Genomic DNA, 18381 nt, shown 5'->3' on the forward strand with positions numbered 1-18381 from the left:
GTGCAATGTCTTGACAGCCAAGAATTTCCCAACTTTGGAGAACTTCTGTCTATCTATCTATCTACCTATCTATCTATCTATCTATCTATCTACCTATCTATCTATCTATCTATCTATCTATCTATCCTTCTATCTATCTGTCTGTCTGGTTAGATATCTACATCTATTACATGTATTATCATTATTATTATATTATTATTATTATTATTATTGTTATTGTTATTGTTATTATTATCATCATCATCATTGCTGCTGTTGTTGTTATTTTTCCCGTACTGGCACCAGTGAGTCTGTTTTCTGTGTGGCTGCAGGGAGGCGGTGGCAGTGTGAATGAACAAACATGACCCTTCAGTGACATTTTAAAAATGTAGTTGCAACATTTTTTACATTTTTCCCCAAAATTTTTGACTTGTTGTTTCCTGCCGGCGCCACGAGTAACCCGGCCATACTTATAAAAAAAAACCTGTTGTGGTTCTGTTGTTTGTGTTTTCCCGTTCAGCTAGCCAGGTCATCATCACCTTAACCACGCCCCCCGCCGCTCACAGGATGCTGATTGGTCAACCTGTTCTCTGGCTTCCAGTCTGGCTCTTTGGTTGGATGGTGGTCACACGGTCAAAAAAAAAAAAAAAAAAAAAAAAAAAAAACTTTGTAGTGATTGTAATGAGAAATTAGTGATTTTTACCTGCAGGCTATTTGTCTGCGTACAGGCTTATGTTGATTTTTACAGGGTTATTATCACATTTTAATCCTGTAATTCTTGACTCTTATTGTTACAACCTATTTTTCCATCGTCACAGTCCACAGATAAGGTGTGCATTTCTAATTTGTACTGGGTATTTATCACACTGAGCCGCTGGATGCCTACATTTCCTCCAGGATCAATGAAGTATCTATCTCTCTGAAAATGATATTCATCAGTAGTTTCCTGAACGTACCTGTCCAGGCGTCACGGCCATGTCGTCGGCTGGACGTGTGACAGCGGCTGCACAACCCGCCGCCGTGTGCACCCACCTCCCATCATCCCTCAGTCATTAAGTAAAACTGGGGGATCTGAGGCCCATTAGGACCGACACGTGATTTATTCTTAATAACGACATGCTTTTTTCCACCTCAGAAATCAACACATCGACAAATCAGCTGATTCCCATGACATTTAGCTAAACCCAGAGGCTGTTTCCAGTTTTATCGCCCGGTTTAAAAACCATAATTAATTTAGTTGTTTTTTTTTTTCGTTAATAGAGCAGTATTGGTGGTACATCAGCAGTAAATTGGTAATAAACCAGCATTGTGTGTCATATGTGATCTTAAACATAAACATAAAACATAAAGTCGACAAAGCTGTATGACACAGGGTTTTCACCGGGAGTGTGTTTGACTGTGTGTGTGTGTGTGTGTGTGTGTGTGTGTGACTGTGCTGTCCTCGGGAAAGCCCTGAAAGGTCTGCTGTGTCCGCGGGAGCGTCTGACTCTGCATTTCGCTTCCGCCTCCGCCCTGGAGACGCCAAACCTCGGGGTCAGCGACACGGCTCATTTCAAAACGCAGCAGAACTTGGCTGTTGACCGTTTAGCGGCCGCGGCGCTGATCTCGATAAAAGACACGCTGATGTGGATTATCACAGCGGGCTCGTTTCAGGTCAAATCCATTTCCAACCAGTTAGCTTGGAAGGAAATGAATTCAAATTTTTTTTTTTTTTTTTTTTGCCAGTAATAATAAATTTGAAGACGCTTCAATTTAGATAGCAATCATTTAATTTTATTCAAATTAATTTGCTCCAGCTGGAAGTGAAAATTAACCTGACCATACCCCCGGTGAAACGGTACAGTGCATTCTTCGGCATAAAGTTAATTGATTTCGGCACCCCACCAAACAATCGCAACCTAAATTGTTACGCTTAATTAAAAGTGGCACAATCTGTCTGTGCGGCGAGCTTCACAGAGAACGAAAGAAATCTCCTCTCCAAATACGTCTGTCCTCTTAAAACTGAATAAATCAGTGTGTTTCCGGTAAAACCAAACAATAGCCGAGGGAAATATCGAGATCCTTTGTAAAGATCAGCGCCGGGGAGGAAAAAAAACAAAAAAAAAACAAGGCAAGACGTTTTGTTGGTTTGGTTTATTTAGGCAGCATCTGGTTGCATAATATCTTACATACAGTCATAGCAAAATGCACAGTAGAGCCATTATCCATTCATCCTGCATTACTGCTGCAGTCTGTAACTCTGCGACACCAAACTCCCTCCTCTGCCAGCCCGGGGTTAAACTGCGTCTGGTGCCACGCCATGCCTGAAATGAGAGCGTGCAGACCTTCTCCACCGCGTTAATTACCTGCTTTCTTTCATACGCGCCACTCGGCCGTTTAATCGCACCAAAGACTCGCACATCTGCCGAGCCCGCTGCCGGCCGCTCCGAGGCAATCATACCCATCGCATTCAGAGCAGGTTTTTTATCCGGAGCGGGCCGAAATCCCCCCTCTGTCACTCAGATCGTGATAAATAAGAGGATCAAAGGACCTGAAAAGGAATACCGAGATCTAATTTCTACTGTAATGACGGCCATTTTGTCTTATAACAAGGCCGAGGAAGAAATGAGGATCGGTCCATTATAAGGAAGTTTACCTACGCACAAGAGAGACTGAGCGCTCATCCTGTCCCTAATTCTGTGTCATCCCCAAACCCCGATCACGCTGCATCAATATCCATCAAACCAGGCCGACGATTTTTTTTTTAAAAAAATTTCTCTCTTCTTGTGCATTGCAGTCTCTCTGTCAGTCTCATGAAGGTTGTTAGGCAAAGTCAAAGCAAAGCTGCCTGTAGTTTCCAAACTTAGGGAGGAGGGGGGAAAAGATAAAAAAAAAATCGAGTTTTAGTAGGAGGAAAGGCGAGCTCGTTGTTAGGGTATGTCCTAATGTCGCGGCAGGTAAAACAAGGTGCAAGCTGTGGCTACGAAAAAGGTGTCTGAGACACCTGGAGGTCAGTAGATCGAAGCACTCTATTATGATAATGTTGCTACCGAGGCGTCCTAAGACCAAACACACAACTCCCTTCCCGAACACCGAAACAACAGCCTATAAAAAAAAAAAAAAAAACAGAAAAAAAGCAGTACCGAGGCCATCAGCCGCCTCCTTCCTTATTGTTGCATGTAAACTCAAATCATGGGTGATGTTTGTCACACAGTTTGTGGTCTGAACTTTATTTTTTTTTTTTTATTGCTTCCCCGAGGTTCTTGTTAATCTGTTTGCTTCTGAATTTTGCTGAGTGCCGGCTGGATCAGCTGACAATTCCGCTGGTTTTTGTGTTTTGTGTTTTGTATTTTGTTTTTGCATCTTTGATTTGGTTGAGCGATATTACAGCGACACAGTGACGGTGTTGCTACAACAGTCGGAGTCCGGTGTGTTTTTCGCTACAGCTGATTGTCACGTCGATGCTTTCCGTCTCTTCTGCGGAGGCGGGTGTGTAAACTAGTAATAATGTTAACAGGAAGAAACAAGACAAAATCCATTAATACAAATAAACAAATAGTTGTAATTAAAATTCCTTCACACACACCTGAAACGTTCTAGCTGATCTTGTAATTAAAAACAAATAAAACATCCTTCACTGAGCGCTTAGGGGGGAAAAAAAGCGTTATTAATTCCCTTTGGCAACACACTTCATTGGCAAAGAGTCGGCGCCCTCTTTTATTTTGTCTGCTGTTGCGGTTTAATTCAAAAAGATTTATCTCCGATTGTCACCCCTGTTTCAATGCAACAATTGTCATGAGCACAATGTGTAATCTGATTTAAGGATTTCCTTTGTGGTAGCTGATAATAAACCTGTAACGTACCGCCCTCCAAAAGTCGCTTTTCATTTTCATCGTCTTGTTTCCGTAACTCCAAAACAGATCAAATGCCGGTGAGCACAAACTTTCTAGCGAGGGAGTGCATGACTTGGTCTTGGAGTTGCTGTTTTGTTTTTTTGTTTTTTTTTTCAGTTGTTGTTACGTCCCGGAAAGTTGGTCATCTGGATGTTGTCCATTTGGAGTCCTGGGTTGCTGTAAGCCGAACCGCCATAATTCAGGTCCAGAGGCTCGCTGTTGTCCAATCTGAGGACTACAAATCGGACATGTCAGAATAATACATGATACGCTCAGTGTTACTTTATCTTTACCTGTCCAGTCTGATGCAGTTCAGGTCAGCAGCTCTGCCATAATTTCTACCTTTTAACAAAGTTTATAATGTTCAGTTTGTGTTGACATTGTGGAGAATGTGTTGATTTAATTCTGTGTTTATTATTGAGGTTGTAGTTTGCAGAGATCTGCTACTGGATTACATTATATTGAGAGGTGTTTCTAATTTTTTGTCCTCCCCATTTATATATAATGAGGGGGACAAAATAGTGGAAACAGCTGCCAGTAAACTGCAGTCCAGTCCAACAGCAGCACTAAGTATGAGCTCAATGCCAAACATAGAAGTGAATGAACACCTCTGTTACCGTGACAACAAGACAAGCTGAGCATTATAGGCAGCAGGAAAGGAAACTTTATGGCACAACAGTTGGATTGGATTAGATTAGATTGTACAGGTGGACCTAATAAAGTGGCCACTGAGTGTGTTTCACTGGTGTTGGAATAGTGTAGGGAATTCGGATCAGTGAAGCTGTCAATCATGACTTTAATCTTGCATTTAAAGCAAAAATCTACCCTAAAACACTTTAAAATCTCCCAAAAGCCAACTATTGGCACCAAAACCATGCACTGCTGTTTCCATTTTGCTGTTTTGGTGGTGGTACGTCCACGCTGATTCCCACATGTAACTAGCCAGACAAAGAGGGCTGACAAAGATATTGTCTTGTCAGGATTTCCAGTGCAGTTTATTAGAGAAAAAAAAAAACTTTCATCTGTCTGAAACATTGAAGGTAAATGTTAATTTCGGTGTCATTTCCCTCCGAATCAAGGCGTTAAGAGCGTCTTTCCAGAGCGACAGTCATACAGGATAGAAATCCATCAGAGGCGAGGCAGAGATATGAATTTCTCCGCGGACAGCGGCCTCAGTGTGGAAACTATGAGCCACATCGCATGAACGTACACTCTGTTCATGACAGGGTGGGTGTACCTGCATGCATCAGGAGTGTGTGTTTTGTGTTACGACTGTGACTTAATGCATTAAACTTGTGTAGGTTGTGCAGGCGGGTTTGTGTAAATTTGACAGGTATTCATGTCATGCATCGCTGTCAAAGTGCTCTGCTATATTATGTTTCTTATTCTTTTACTTTTTTTGAAGTTATTGCTATGACATACTAATTGTGTTAGCTTATTTCCAGTAATTTTGCCAACAGAATGCTACTTTTCAAGCTCCTTGCGGGTGTTGAAGCTGCTCTCCTTCACATTTCCCTGCTAATTTTCTAAGTTTCTTATGTGTGTAAATGAACTAACCAAATTAATAGAACCAGAACACGACGCAGCCATGAGTCATCTTGCATTCTGAGCAAAGACACAGATTTTCTGGACTGGAAAAACCTGCTGCTCTGTTTTTTTTTCTCCACTGGTTACATCACTGCTATTGTTACACCTGCTCATGAATGCATCCGGTTCACACCCGTTCTCTGGGGGTTTGTGAGCATTATTTTGGGAAATGTAGGAAATGAGAGGTCAGATTCACACCCACCGGATGGGTTTGGGTCCCGACGGTTTAAATGAACCCCTCCCATGTCAGGTAACCCCCAGCCAGGTAGACACAGGTGAGGGAGAACATCTGGTATAATCTGACCCGACAAGGAGCCACATGGGATTAAAAAGCTGTCCTCTAATAAAGGATTACACATGGAGTTTGTCCATGTGTGGGATAACCATCATTAACAAATGTTAAATTGATAGTTAATTAAACTTCAATTAATAGTTGTTTCACTGTTTATAACCAATGAACTGATATAGAATAATGAATAATTTACTTATCGAATAGTAAACTATGTGTTAATTTGTTAATGATTACCAAATGATTTGTAAAACTTTAAGAAAACATCTACATGACACAGATAGATGGACCTATAACACTTGGGTAGTAACTGATTTGTAAACCATCTATAAGCATTATTTTGATGTCTAATATAAAGTTGTAACAGATGTTAAATGTTGTGTAGTGGATCTTTAAACACTTTCCAGCAGGTCGTTACAAAGTTGAATACTTTTAATTAAACTGTTTTCAAGCTGTCAACTTCTAACGGACACTGCTAGTGGTTTTATTGATTAACTAATTATTTTAGGCAATAGTTGCAACTTCATAATAGCCATCAAAATAATGTTTATAGACAGTCTATAAACTGGTTATTACCCATTAACAAAGTGTCATAAAATATCTGGTCCATCTCTCTATGTCATGTTTGTAGATTTCTTAAAGGTTGACAAATCATGAGGTAATCATTAACAAATGTATAAAATGTCATAATGTGTGCAACAATAAACTGTTAATAAGCAGTTTACTGTGTAATAAGTAAACACTAATTATAATGTTATTGTGTGTTAATTAAACTAACTATAAACTTAAGTTTAACTATCAATTTAGTTACCATTTATTAATGATGGTTCTTTAAAAAGTGTTACCATGGTGATCTATACTCTCTTTTGCTGTCTCTCATGTTTTTGATGTGTGTGTCAGTCTACCTCACACATTTATGATGTCCAGTCAGTATTTCAGGGTGGAATTTTCCTTTAAAACCTGCACAAATTTCAGCATCACCTATTGTCCCTGCAGCCTGGTGTGACAGTACCAGGTTTAGTTGTTGCTGTTGTTGTTGTTGTTGTTGTTGTTTTGTACCTGGGTCTGAGGCGAATTCCTCCACCAGCTTCCTGTGGGAGAAATCCCTCTGGTGTTTCTTCTTGAGGATGATGTAGACGAGCAGCCCCACACAGGCCACCGCCACCGCCGTTCCCAGGATGGCTTCCCACGCCTCCTTCTTTTTGTTTTTCTTGACATCTGATGCAAAACCTTTAAGCGGCAGAGAGAGGCGGAGTGTGGGGGTTGGGGGGTTGGAGGGATGGGGTGGTGGAGGGCGGGGACAATGAGAAATGAATTGTCAACAACACAGATTAGTGACATCATCTGCTAAATCTGATAAGGTAAATTTTCCCAGATAATTATCGGTGAAATATGTTTTCGAAGTCATGTTTACAAAGGGCCCTCCCCCTGTACGCGCAGCTCAATTAGACAGCTGTATGGTTTTGTCTGTCTGACTTACACGCCGATAATTAATGCAATTAACACGCCGGAAGACGTCTGAGTGTTTGGAACAGCAGATCATATTCGGCTACATGCAATCAAAGAGCATACATGTTGTGCTAACTCATATCTCAGCGTCACTGCAGCTCCTATTGCAAGACGCTGCGCTCAGATCAGCACACAAAAGATTCAAGTGTGATTTGATTTGTTTGTTTTCTCTGATGTATTGCCGTTCCTCGCAAATAAACGCAGCACAGAGCAAATAATTATGCTCGCACTTATGTGCCACATCACATATTGACAGATGTGAAATGCATTCACACACGCTGGCTCTCCAATTTGTGCCTCAAAGTGAATCTGCAAACTAAAACCTGCCGTCACGACAACTGGGGGAAGGATGAGTCAACATTACCTTGTCTGTCAAAGGCTCAGTGTGAACATTTTAATCCATTCATGCAAAACTTTGCAAAGTGAAACTGTTAATTTTGTAACTCTGGCACCACAAAAGAAATATTCGCCCATCCAAACAATGTGGGAGGGCAGCTGCGTAGGAAACGCTGACATGAAATCAAATTAAAGAGGATCCCACACACCGCTCCTGCGTCGCATCACCACTTACTCATCATCACAATTAGTGCTCATTAATCATAATAATTATTCTGATGGATTATAACAATTGGTGATTCACTGCAAGAGCGGAGCACAGGATCTTCTATAATGTGAATGTTTGTAAAATCGTATGTTTGGGTGCTTCTTTCTGCTGTTCCTGCTGATGTGTGGATGAGGCCTGGATGTATGTTTGGTCACTTTTTATCTGGACCGTCGAGGGTTAACATTCATCTGAGCACCAATTTTGTATCAACTGGGATTAAGATTACAGGTGGAGCTGGGTTACTGGATTTTAATAGTCGAAATAAAGTGACACTAAGTTGAATTAACATGAATTAATTCACACCGAACAGTCAAAATAAATTTTTACCAATCTGCAGCCGACTACACCGTCATCTAGAAAATCTGCATGTTTCATAAACGTTAAAAAACTAACAAACAAACAAATAAACAGAAACTCTATGCCTGTTACTGTGATGAGGTTTCTGTCATGGACGCTCACAGTAGATTTAACAAATGCATGCAAATAAAGCTGCACTAATGCCAACCAGTACACGGGAGTTTTTACTTACTCACTTATTACTTACTTTTACTTTTACTTTAATTTATTTATTTACTTATTTATTTATTTATTTTGTTAGTTAGTTAGTTAGTTAGTTGTTTATTTTCTCCTGTTTGATCTCTTACTCATTTTGCCACCACTTTTATTTGGATATTTTGAATTTTATCTTTTATCTATATCTTATTAGTCTTAACTCTGCCTCTGCTGTTTCCTCATTGCAAACGGATGAGATTTAGGATAGCATTTCCCCAGCTGAAACATTTCATTGTTTTACTGTGTGAATCACTTTGTGTTACATATATTTCTATGAAAAGTGCTATATAAATAAAGTCTGAGTCAATCAACTGACTGATTGATTGACTGATGGTGTTTTAAAATGTTAATAAATATTTTGCACAAGCTGTGAATGAATGAAAAGGAGCAAAGCTGAAATGTGTGACTGATAAAGATAAAGACTGCACATGCCTTTGATTGACAGCCTTTGTAAGGCACATGTGTTTATATTTCATATTTTTCTTTCTGTTTTCTTACAATTTCATTCTGCTCTTGAGAATTAACTGAGCAACTGTAAGTGACCCAATCTCCCCTCGGGGATCAGTGACGTATTTCTGATTCTGATTCTGAATCTGAATCTGAAATCACGGTAAGATTTTGCACGGAGCCTTGATCGAGTCCAGGCCTCGCCGTGTAATTCTGTATTTTTCTCATTACTTGCTCTGACGGACTCAGAGACAAATGTTCCCTCAGAAAAAAAATAAAAAAAGTGCCGGTTCTAACTGTTCTGACCGTGTTCCTCTGTGTTCCAGGGTTACATCCTGCCGTCTCCTTATTAAGCCAATTTTCTTTTAATCCTGTAACCCCCACCTCCGCCCACCCACCACCACCACCACCGTGCCAGGGTCTTCACAGTGAGCCACCCACGTTTTCCCCAGGAAGCCGACTTCATAGAGCAGCTTAATAAAGGCTGGCTGGATGGACAGAGAGGTAGATTACATAATATATAACGAGTAAGATAGAGATAAGCCCCGGCCTTTTCAAGTCCTGTATCTGCTCGATCTGGTGGTGGTCAGCGCAGCGGCGTCTCACGCCCCTGCTCCGAGGCAGCAGAAGGCGGCGTTGACCTCGGTCCCTCGCCGCCTCTTTCAGCCCGTTTCACTAAAACAGGGTGTCATTGTCTCGCTGAGAGGCTGCTGGTAACAGACCCCTTCTCTCTCTCTCTGCAGGCACATCGATAGCACCTGAAATCCAACCCAACCTTTTCCGCGGAGAGAAGGGGCGTTTGAGCGCAGGCGATGGGAGAATAGATGCCGACGTATGTGGGTCAGGGAAAGAGCAGGATGTGTAAAATAAGCAACGGTGATGTAACATAAAGTGCCTTTGAGCAACGGGTGAACTGTCACTCTCAAAGAGGGGTTTCTACCTTTTTTGTACAACTTGTTTTGTAGGTTTTGTTCTAAAAGATACAGGCGCTATTGTTGTTTTATCCTCATTGTTGACTCTTCTAATGTCTCGAGAAAAATCTGCAAACCAAATGTTGACCTAATGCGGATTCAGTTACCATATTCAAAAACCTGCCAGTAGGATGAGATAATCCCACTTGTTTCCAGTGCAGTTCCACTTTTTCAGGATTTTTTTTTTTTCTGGGAGCAAGAATAAACATATTGAAACAAGGCAGAATGAGGCAGATCAGCCACTAGGATCAACAAAATGATGATTCATTCAAGAAAATGTATAAACAAACTGATGAGCATTGGAAACAAGTGGGATTATCTCATCCAATTTGCACAGGAAAAACAAGATTTTAGGAATGAGACTTATTAAAATGTGGATTTTTTTTTTTTTTTTTTTTTTTTTTGTTGTCTTTTTTCATGCAGTTGTCCATCAAACTACCACATCATAACTTGGTGAGAGAAAGATCAGATAAACTGTCTTTTCTTAATACACTGGGGAAAAAAAAAATCTCCAACTTAATTTATCCCTAAAAAAAAGTTTTTTTTTTTGTTTTTTTTTTGTTTGTTTGTTTTTTTTTAATCTGACAGTGGGATGAGATAATCCCACTCACTTGTTTCATGATTTTTTTTTTTTTTTTTTTTTTTTTTTTTGAGCAAATATAAATCTCTTGAAACAAGGCAGAATGAGGCCTATCAGCTACTAGGATCAAGAAAATAACTTGATTCAAGAAAACTCTGGAAACAAATTGATCAGCATTGGAAACGTGGGATTATCTCATCCCACTGGCAGATTTATCATGTGGATTTTTTTTTCTTTTCTTTTTTTCATTCATTTTTTTCAAGTCTCCATCAAACCACCATGTCATAACTCAGTGAGTTCAGGCAAACTGTATTTTTTTAATGCACTGAAGGAAAAAAAATCTCCATCTTAATTTATCTCCTTAAACAAGGTGAAAAAAAAAAAAAATCTGCCAGTGGGATGACATAATTCCACTTTCTGGGAAGTATAAATATGCTGAAACAAGGCAGAATAAGGTAGATCAGCCCACTAGGATCAAGAAAATTACACTTGATTCAATATAAATCTGGAGACAATTTGAGGATGGAGGGATTATTTTATCGCACTGGAGGATTTTTTTTTTTTTTTTTTCAACTTTTTTGAGGGAAAACAGGATTTTCACACTGAAAATGAGACCATGACTGGGTTAAGGTGGAGACATTTTGTGGTGCACCTGTCTTTAAAACAATATGGCGCTGCCGGGCACAGCACACAAAGCTTTTCTCTGGACACAGAAGGTGCACCAGATACCGTGACACCTGAGACCGCGGCCGTACCTCTTTCTGAGTTGCTCCCTGAGGCTGCGCCTTTGTCTGTCAAGTTGGCCTTTTCAGCCGTACTTGGAGCAGCAGCGGTAGTCGTGGTCACGGGGATCATTTCTGTCGTCTCAGAGGGGAACTCCGTCGTAGAGAAAGGCGTGCTTGATGCCTCGTTTAGCTCCGGCGCCTCGGCCGTCGTAACGTTGGTGGTCGTTTCTGTGTTGTTGGTCGGCCAGGCGTCCGTGAGCGTTTCCGGAGTGGACGCTGGAGTCGTGCTGTTGCTCTGTGGTGTCGAGGTGGTTTGAGGAGCCGTTGTTGTTGTTGTAACGTTCTGAATGTCTTCCTCTAATTTGGTCACGTTGACGTGGCTCGAGTTTGTAGGACTTGTGGCCGGTGAAGTTTGGGAAACGCCGGTTACCGCCGATTCAGGTTGCACGGTGGTTTCATTCAGGAACATGGAAATCATGGTGGCGTTGACGATGGTCACGCCATCAGATGTTGCATTAGCATCCCTGTTGACCATCTCGCCATCGTCTCCACTAGCAGCCGCCATGGAGACGTACGGCATGCCAGATATATTATCATCACTTGACTCCATGCCGGCCACATCCATTTCCTGAGGTTCTTCTGTAGGCCGTTCGGCTGCAAGGTTTTGGTGTCCAAATCCTGGTTTGAGTGGCTGACGGAGCCAACTCTGATGAATCGTACGCCCCGGGGAGTCGGTGGGATCTGGCTCGGTGACGGATCTTACCATGTGGAGGGCTTGGACAAGCAGAAGAAAGCCTGCTGTGATTTTTAAACACAGTTCCATTTCACTCCTTTCTTTCTTGTTTTTTCTCTGAAAAGCAAGCAAGGACATTGAACATTATTTCCTTTCTTGAGATAAAAAGCCTAATGCAATGCCAGGTTTCATGTGGAAAAGTTCAGTAGAGTCAGATTCACACTATAACAAATGTGAAAGGGAATAGGATGCAATCTATATTCCAGTGCAACAGTGTCTATGAACACTGACCTGAAACACATTCACAGCGACCATCTATTCAGAGGTTGAGACGTGGCAAATGCTGAATCACCGGCCAAGGACATTAACTGTGTATAATTTATGTAGGTGGTAAAGTTCAGTGCTGTGATGTTCAGGAGATGGAGAGGCACATGTTCTCTGTCTGGCCACGGGCAATCGCCCAGAGGTGGAAGAAAACTAATTACATTTACTCACCTTAATGTGACTGAGTAGCTTTTGGAGTACTTGGTCTTATTTGTGTATGTTTTTTTTTTTTTTAAGTCAATAGTTTTACTTTTACTGAAGTACATTTTTGCTTGAGTTTTGTCCTTCACTCCTTTTTAAATCAGATCCATTGCAGGGAACAAATGATCAATGACAGATTGTGAGACCTTTCACAATAAAAGCTCAGTCAGCAAAGCTTCTACTTTGTTAGTTCTACTTTTTGCCATTTTGAAATTTCACAATAAAAGCTGCACAACGAAAAACTGCAGCCATGACTATTTACACTCAACAGGCAAAAAAAAAAAAAAGTGGAATAATGGATGAGGACGATGTTGACTCAACTATCATATGATGCGCTTATTCCACATGTGTCAGTTGAGTCTACAGGGTCCTCACTTCAGTTCAGCGTAATGCCCCTTTAAAAGCATGCAGTGTGCAGCGTGTTCTCTCCTCCTTTTCTAACTGCATGGAAAAGATCTCAGCTAACACAGTTACTGTTTGGAAAAAGGAGCTCAGTCACTTTTACTGCCAGGACATTTGAAATGAGACACTTTGGACTTTTACTGCAGGAGATTTTTACTGCACTACTTCTACTTCTACTGCAGTCACATACCAGCAGAGGAACAGTACTTCTACTTCTACTGCAGTCACATACCAGCAGAGGAACAGTACTTCTACTTCTACTGCAGTCACATACCAGCAGAGGAACAGTACTTCTACTTCTACTGCAGTCAGATACCAGCAGAGGAATAGTACCTCTACTTCTACTGCAGTCAGATACCAGCAGAGTGACAGTGCTTCAACGGGAGGAGCAGTTTGCAGTACTCTTTCCAACACTGTGAAAAGCCCCTATCTGCATAAAGTTTTTCGCCCCATTGTTTTCGTTCTCCAGAAGAACGAGGTCACCCGACTTCAGGCCGGCCATACGGACGCCAGTCAGAATGAAGACCCCTGAGCTCCGGCCCCCGTCCCACATCAGATCTGGGCTCCTGTTTGCAGACAGAGCGAATTGCTGCTCGGCTGATGGTGTAGTGAACATGGGCCTTATTTCACAGGTAGTGAACTATATCCTGCAACCCCGGGTGGACTTCAGCTCAGTGTTGGGTGCAGTCATCCCTGCACTGTTACACAGAAAGCTATCACAGCTCAGCATAGCCCCCGCAATTTCCAGCGGGATCAGTGCCTTTATGACAGGTAGGAGACAGTATGCATGAATGTGCAGAGGAGCCCCATGAGCTGTGTGCTCTCCCCTCGGCCTCACGTCTCTACACAAATGACTGCTGCTGCTGTCGTGCCGTGCAGGGTGATCATACGATTAGTGACCTGGCTGACGTGCCTCTCTATTCGGACACATTGCCTCCATGTAGTGGGTAATTTTTGAACAGGGAAACCATGAATTTATGCAACCTGTTTCAGTCTATTTTTATATAACTTTTATTTAACCAGAACATAAAGTGTCTTTTCCAAGGGTGACCTGGCCAAGTAGGCAGCGAGAATCAGTGACACACACCAAAGCAATGCAACGGACTAAAACGGACAAAACAGTGGGCAAGACAAAAACATAGCCAACAAAAAAAAAACAAAAAAAAAAACATCAGACCCATTTGCAGAAAACACCTGCACTCTTCACCACTCACTCTTCAGCTTTATATAAAGCTCTTAAATTCTCAGAGAGGCACTAGCACATCAAGGTGAAGTGTGCTCTGCAGGCCGTTCCATGCCCGAGATGCTCAAAGAGAGAAGAAGGCTGAGTTCCCTGGTTCTGTAAGAGCTCTGGGAAATGTAAGTTGGAGGCACTTAGAAGAGTGTGTTTTAACAAGTTAATGGACCACACTGGTGATTTTGAATGTTTGGCCCATTTACTACAATTTACCCGTATTTTACACTGCAAAAAAAAAACAAAAAAAACATGCTGCAAGTGCTGGGGTACTTGAGATTTCACAAAATATAATCAAAATCCCTTGATTATCAAATTAACATTTTTGGCTGAAAAACCCATTATAATGTTATATTTATTATGTTCTGCGTCTGTCATCATCACGCATAAATTACTTAACTGGCTGTGTAAAGCAAATGGGGACTATTTTCCCTGGCGGAGGGAGTGTTTCACTCAAACACAACAGTGCTGCTGCTTTTAGGAAAACTAATGTGGACGACTTTATTACGGCGACGGAGTACTGCTGCGAAGAAAGTTTAAAGTCTCTGAAAGTTCATTTTTATACTATAGTGGAATGAATGGAAACCAATGGCTGGAGAAAAGGGAGGAAAATGCTAAAATACAGCTGCTCGCTGTGGGTAAAGATCAGTGTAAACATGAAGTATATACATTTTGTAGATAGTACGTTAAACATGCAGAATCACTGGCACGGTCCACACAGGCAGCTGGTTAGCACTAATGAGGTAGCACTAATTGAAAACAAATTAACTCCATAAAATGACTCTGAAGCTTACGTTCAGTACCGGCGATGGATGCGTTTGTTTTTGAGACGTTTGAGATGCGACCAGGGAGCTGGCATTTCTGCGAGTCACTCAGCTCTGAAGGAACTTAATGGACTACCTGTGCCTCGCTGGCCGTGGCGCTCACGGTGTAAACGCACAGTTGGTCAAGCTGCTCAGGTTTGCTGATGATGCCGTATTAGCGGGCATCATCAAGGAGAATGATGAGTCCATCTGCCAGAGGGAAGTGGCCCACCTGGTCACGGTGCAGTGTCAACAACCTTGAGATGAATACCCTCAAAATCAGGAAAATAAATCAGGATAAATCGGTGCGGTCGTCTGTCGTTGGCGGTCAACAACACCACTGCGATCGTGGCTGTTTTTGGAATCACTTCAAATGGGACAAAGGCCGCGTCAGAAAACAACCTTTGGCTCGCCTCCCAAGGGCTGACTACAAAAGCTTTACCTGCCAAGAATGTGTTTTTTTACATTTTACATAGAAATGTCACCCCACCTGTTTGCAGTGCTATTTCAGGAATCAGGTATGGTGCCTGATCCCTGAAGGAGGATTCAAACTTGTTCCGTCACGTCATGGAGTGAATCACGTTTTGTGAGCTTGTGCCTCATCACAACAGTCAGTGTGATTTAAATTACAAGGATTAACCGCATGACACTCACACAGAATGGTTTGCGGTTTGATATTAACCTCCAAGCATCTGAGCGATGGAAAAATGGGAGGAAAAGACTGCAAAAAAAAAAAAAAAAAAAAAAAATTAGAAGCTATCAATTCTTGAGCCACTTCAAAAAGGAGCCAATCAGAGCCACACAGTCAGACTATGCAAGGAGGAAAACCGTTATTTATGAAGCCCCTTTCCTTGAACACTGGAATAATAAAATACAGCACAACAGGAGAAGCATAAAAACAGAATCTCAGGACACACAAAAAAAAAAAAAAAACAGAAAGAGTGATGTGCATTAAAAGGCTTGTTAAGAAAAATCCACTGTAGCAGTGTTGCAGTGAAAGAGAAACCAAACCAATGCTGCATATTAAAATACCTATTAAAATTGTGGATCTCTAAAAACATATTTAGGACATACGGTGGCCAGCAGGGACAAAGTTTGAGCACAAAACCTGAAGACACTGAAATGTTACCACCTTTAAAAAATAACGGGCAGTGTGCAGTGTGGCTGGTGTCTTTACTGGTTTACCTGCAAAACACAAGTTCACCAAGAAAAAAAATGTTTTGGTTCAAGGCGAGTGTGTGTTTCAGACCTTGTGTTGACAACTTGATGCTTTTCCTGCCTTGGCTACGAAAGCTCAACACATCACATATCGCCTTTGCTGGTGCGAGATCCATAATAAATAAAATAAAATTCAAAAATAAATCCTACATCCTCCATCACATTGTGCATCACTGTGTCATGCAGCTCTGTCCCCTGCTGCTCCAAGGAAATACAGCAGCACAATGCCTGCCCTGCCGAGGGGTGTGTGTGTGTGTGTGTGTTTGTTGGAAAGGAGGGGGGCTGTCAGTTTCCCACCTACAAGGCTCTGTGCCATGCCAGGGCCAGGAAACAGGCAGGGGAGGCTGCCTGTGACCCTGCCCACTCAGTAAACCCGCCTGTTCAAAACAGCTCCCACTGGCAGACAGCGCTGGTGTGTCAGCGTCTGCACCGCTTCTGAGGCTGTGTCTATCCTATAAGTCACACACACACACACACATATACACACACACACTAAACCCCTCCAAACTCTGTGGACTGTGTCAGCCCACACACAGACACTGGTTACCTTGATATTTATGCCAAGAATCAGCCTGTTTACGTGACGTTCAGCCACCTGCTGTTTAACACATCATTATCATCATTATTGTTATTGATATGAGAATTGACCTTGATGTTCATATTATTGCACTGTTTTAATGCACCTCACCTCACAGCGTCTGCGTGAAACAATACCCCAAGCCTAGACTGTGGCACACACTGGTTTACTGCACTTCTGGACTAATTTAATCTCATTTCTCTCCCTCACCGCCTGCGATTAAATCGTAGATCAAGAATCCTGTGAAGCTGAATTTGAGCTCACGCTGACTGGATGTTCTTGCATGACTCCTTTGTCACGAGCTGCGCGAGCTACGTGTCACTCAGCGACTAAAACGTTGTTGTGATGAGACGGCCGCCGAACAGCTGAGTCCATCTTCGTTCGCATAAATCATAAAAAGCAACTCTGATTTTGATCTTTTTTTTGCCAGTCTCTCAAAAAAAGCAGCGTCTTGTCTCGCCCCGGGTCGCTCGCCCGGTAGAGCGCGTACCGCTCGTCCTGACCACAGCGTCCTGGGTTCAAATTCGATCCCAGGCTGCGTGCCACCCCCTTTCTCTCTCCCCTGCCTCTCCTGTATCTCTCTACTGTCACTATCAAATAAAGCAGAAAAAAAAATCCTAAAAAAAAAAAGCATTCTCTTGTAAATTGGTGAGAAAGCAGTTGCCAGGTGTTGCAATTTACGCATTTTTAGCTTTAACTTTCTCATTGTATTGTTGCCAAATGTGATGCTGAGGTCCCTTCTGGAGGCTCCTGCTGATTTGCTCTCTGGTTTGTTTCACCTAATCAAATCTATTAGTTGTTGTAAACACTTAGACTGAAAGGATGTGGTCGAAATTCACCCGTCCGGTGCACACAGACACTTTGTAAGACAGAAAACCAACCAAAAAAAAATTAAAGTCCAGGGCTAAGTCAATACTTACCTCGCTCTCGGGCTAAATCAGATGAGAACAGGTGTACGGGCGGCGAAATCTCGTCACTAAGCGAGCGAGCGTGTGAGAGTGAATTAACAATGGGCCCAGAGAGAGAGAGAGAGAGAGAGAGAGAGGGAGGGAGGGAGGGAAAGAGGGCGGGAGGGTCACAGCGTGGCATTCAGGGAACCTGCTCAACCTGCTTTTACACCTGCCAGCAACAGCAGCACACCCTGACTTCCATCCAATTGTGCTCTGCTGAGGACTTCACATGGACGGGGATGAAAAATGATTGAGGGGGAGAGGAGAGGAGGGACAGGCTGTGGGTTTTGGGGAATATCAGTGTGTTGCCCCTTATTAACACCCCACCACCTCCTCCACCTCCTTCTTCCTCTCTCTCTCCCTCTCTCTATGTAAATGACTTGAGTCTATTGATATGTGGTTGCCAGGTTAGATCTGTGAATTCCCCCAGTGGGTGGAGCTTGTGGCCACAGGTCCTCAGAGCCCTCTGTCTCACTCTCTCTCTCTCTCTCTCTCGCTCTCTCTGTCTCTTGCTGTGGCATTGGAATGGCTGCTGTTGTCATGGCAACAGAAAAAGGAGGCTGGCGAGCTCGGGTTTCATCCGTGCCTTTTGTCTCAGGCCTGTGTGCCGGGTGTCTGCCGGTGACGTGCGGCTGTGTGAACTCACCCAGGCGCCGTGCGTCACGGGCCGGTGTTGTTTTTTTGTCTCGGCTCTGCTCTCCTCAGTCGGCTGAGCCCCGCCGCGCTGGAAGTCATCGGAGCAGCCCGGCGAGGCGGCTGGAGAGGCCCTCCAGGTGAGAGGAAGGCGTGGTGGGCGCCCTGAACGTTCAACGAGAAGCCTGCAA

The 18381-nt window shown here is 42.6% G+C and overlaps 1 protein-coding gene across 1 annotated transcript; it reads right to left on the minus strand.

Annotated features, from left to right (window-relative positions):
• Positions 1-3580: 3580 nt before the first annotated feature.
• Positions 3581-17599, minus strand: LOC115376798 (mucin-15). Its single transcript, XM_030076568.1, has 4 exons — positions 17528-17599; positions 11146-11965; positions 6787-6957; positions 3581-4086 (listed from the first exon to the last, which is right to left on the minus strand). Exons 2-4 carry the CDS (start codon positions 11936-11938, stop codon positions 3965-3967), a joined length of 1086 nt encoding a protein of 361 aa, XP_029932428.1. The 5' UTR covers positions 11939-11965; positions 17528-17599; the 3' UTR covers positions 3581-3964.
• Positions 17600-18381: the final 782 nt, after the last annotated feature.

This window comes from Myripristis murdjan, chromosome 3 (genome assembly GCF_902150065.1).
Source record: "Myripristis murdjan chromosome 3, fMyrMur1.1, whole genome shotgun sequence".
Taxonomy (NCBI): Eukaryota; Metazoa; Chordata; class Actinopteri; order Holocentriformes; family Holocentridae; genus Myripristis; species Myripristis murdjan.